Genomic DNA, 2,589 nt, shown 5'->3' with positions numbered 1-2,589 from the left:
TCCCAGGACCCTGAGATTATGACCTGAGTTGAAGGCAGAGGCTTAACCGACTGAGCCACCCAGGCACCTCTCTCTTACTTATTCTTCACAACATTCCTAGAAGATAGATGCTATTTTGATTGCCGTTTCACACGTGGAGGAAATGAGGCACAGAGAGGTTAAGAAACTTGCCCAAGATGCGCAGCTCGCGCCTGCGGAACTGCGGACCCCGGCTGTCGGTGCATAGCGTTCCTGCAAAACTGCTGAACGGAAAAGGACCTTCGGGAAATTTCTCTGGACACCGCTGAAATTAACAAACCTAGTGGCCCTGGGCCTTTCCAGTTTTTCCGGGCAAGTGGATTTCGAGGCAACATGTCTGCTTCAATGAAAGAATGCCTGCAGCTTCAGCTGCTGGAGATGGAAATGCTGTTTTCTATGTTTCCTAACCAAGGCGAAGTAAAACTTGAAGATGTAAATGTCCTGACGAATATAAAGCGATATTTGGAAGGCACGAGGGAGGCACTGCCGCCAAAAATTGAATTTGTGATTACCCTCCAGGGGTAGGAGGAGGAGCCCAAGGTGAAAATTGATTTGCAAGTAGCCATGCCTCACAGCTACCCCTACGCAGCGCTGCAGCTATTTGGACGGTCGTCTGAGCTTGACCGACAACAGCAACTCCTGCTCAACAGCAACTCTCACTTCCCACATAGGGACTTTTGATCCAGGTGAGCTCTGTGTCTGTGCCGCAATCCAGTGGTTGCAGGACAATAGTTCCTCCTATTTTCTGAACAGAAAGCTTGTTTATGAACCATCTACACAAGCAAAGCCAGTCAAGAACACATTCCTCCGAATGTGGATCTACAGTCACCATATATATCAGCAGGACCTAAGAAAAAAGATTTTGAATGTTGGGAAAAGGTTGGATGTGACCGGATTTTGCATGACAGGAAAGCCGGGTATAATCTGTGTGGAGGGCTTCAAAGAGCACTGTGAGGAGTTCTGGCACACAATTAGGTACCCCAACTGGAAACACATTTCCTGTAAGCATGCTGAAAGTGTCGAAACCGAAGGAAATGGAGAGGATCTGCGCCTTTTCCATTCTTTCGAAGAATTGCTCCTTGAGGCCCATGGCGACTATGGATTAAGGAACGACTATCACATGAACCTGGGCCAGTTCTTAGAATTTCTCAAAAAACATAAAAGTGAGCATGTGTTCCAGATATTATTTGGTATTGAAAGTAAAAGTTCAGACGCCTAGGAAGCTAGTAAGAGGCCTGTGCTTATAATTTCTCTAAGTCGGTATTTCTGTGAATAAGACCAAAATAAAAGGGCCAGTGGCTGTTTGGCATCCTCTGTGAGACCCCTAGCCCCACAATTTTTACCTGGTAATGAAACACAAAGGCCTTTTAACTTTATAACAGTGCAATGGTGATGTTATCTCTATGTTCTTGTGTTAACTGAAAACTATTTAATTGTAAATTAATAAAAACAGTCAATTTAACCAGCGGAAAAAAAAAAAAAAAAGAAACTTGCCTAAAATCACACAGCCGACATGGTGAACCTGAGATCTGAGGCTGAGAACCGGGATTCTGGTGTTTTAACCACTGCATATCCATGTTTCCAGCAGTGCAGGCTTACGGATGTCCAACCTTTCCAACTACTGTTTCCCACTAGTTCCTCGTGGGCAGGGGGTGCTTCTATTAACACCCCCCCACCCTGGGATGAATTATCACCAAGGAGGCACTTAATAAACACTGATTGTGTTCTGTCCCTACCTCTGCAGCATCGAGCGTCCTGAGGCAGCCTGGGGGGGGATCTGCATAATCTGGCATGTCTCCCCATGACCCCCTCCAGTTCTGAAGCCTCCCCCCACTACAGCCACAAATGCCTTTTGCCAAACTCCTCGATGTTTATAGAACCGTTTCTTCATTTGCTGGACACCCCAGCACACTATGGGCCCCCTGAGAGCCAGGGTCAGCCTCTCTGACATCCCCAGGAGCCCCCAGAGTACCCAGAGGCCTGGCAGGCAGTGAACCATTGGCGGACATTTGTCAAATGAATGAAAGAATGCCCCCACCTCTGCCTAACTCTGAGGGGCCTAACCGTGCCGCTTTCTAGAACCGCCGTCAGAACGCCGTCTAACCAGGGAGTGCTGCTTTTCCAGTATTTGGAAGGTATTAGGAGGGGTTCCAGTATTAGGAGGGGTTTCAGACAAATTGCCAAGATACATCAGGCCAAAACCGCCTTGGCTTTGCCAGAAATCACTGGAGAATACGAGCCAGAGGAGGGGGCTGTGGGCCAATGACCCTCGCGAGCCCTCGATGTAGGAATCTGTCCCCTGGAAAGTAGGATTTGGCTCCCTGCATCCCGCCCGGGGGTGAACGATTAGGCTTCAAAACAGAACTTATCAACGATTTAGTCTCATTAAGTTGTAAGAAAACAGGCAACGCGTTCCAAGGTCATAAGTTTTCTCAAACTTTCAAGCATTTGCAATGGTTTATAAAACCAAAGGAGTGCCGGAGTCCACTGGGGCTTGCTAGGGTGATGGATATATGTGGAGTTTGCAAAGAGCTTTTCCAGGCCGTCTTAAAAGCCAGCTCATTACAACTC

The 2,589-nt window shown here is 47.6% G+C and overlaps 1 protein-coding gene across 1 annotated transcript; it reads left to right on the top strand.

Moving 5' to 3' along the window:
- The first annotated feature begins 207 nt into the window (after window positions 1–207).
- LOC116872243 (RWD domain-containing protein 2A-like) lies at window positions 208–1,480 on the top strand. The gene is given in 2 exon segments (XM_032865350.1): window positions 208–672; window positions 674–1,480. Coding segments are annotated over 2 exon segments (885 nt in total). The 5' UTR covers window positions 208–351; the 3' UTR covers window positions 1,238–1,480.
- Window positions 1,481–2,589: the final 1,109 nt, after the last annotated feature.

The sequence above is a fragment of the Lontra canadensis genome, unplaced genomic scaffold, assembly GCF_010015895.1.
Source record: "Lontra canadensis isolate GAN:19392208 unplaced genomic scaffold, GSC_riverotter_1.0 scaffold29, whole genome shotgun sequence".
Classification (NCBI taxonomy): Eukaryota; Metazoa; Chordata; class Mammalia; order Carnivora; family Mustelidae; genus Lontra; species Lontra canadensis.
Note: the sequence above shows the minus strand (reverse complement) of the source record. Positions and strands in the feature narration are given on the sequence as shown.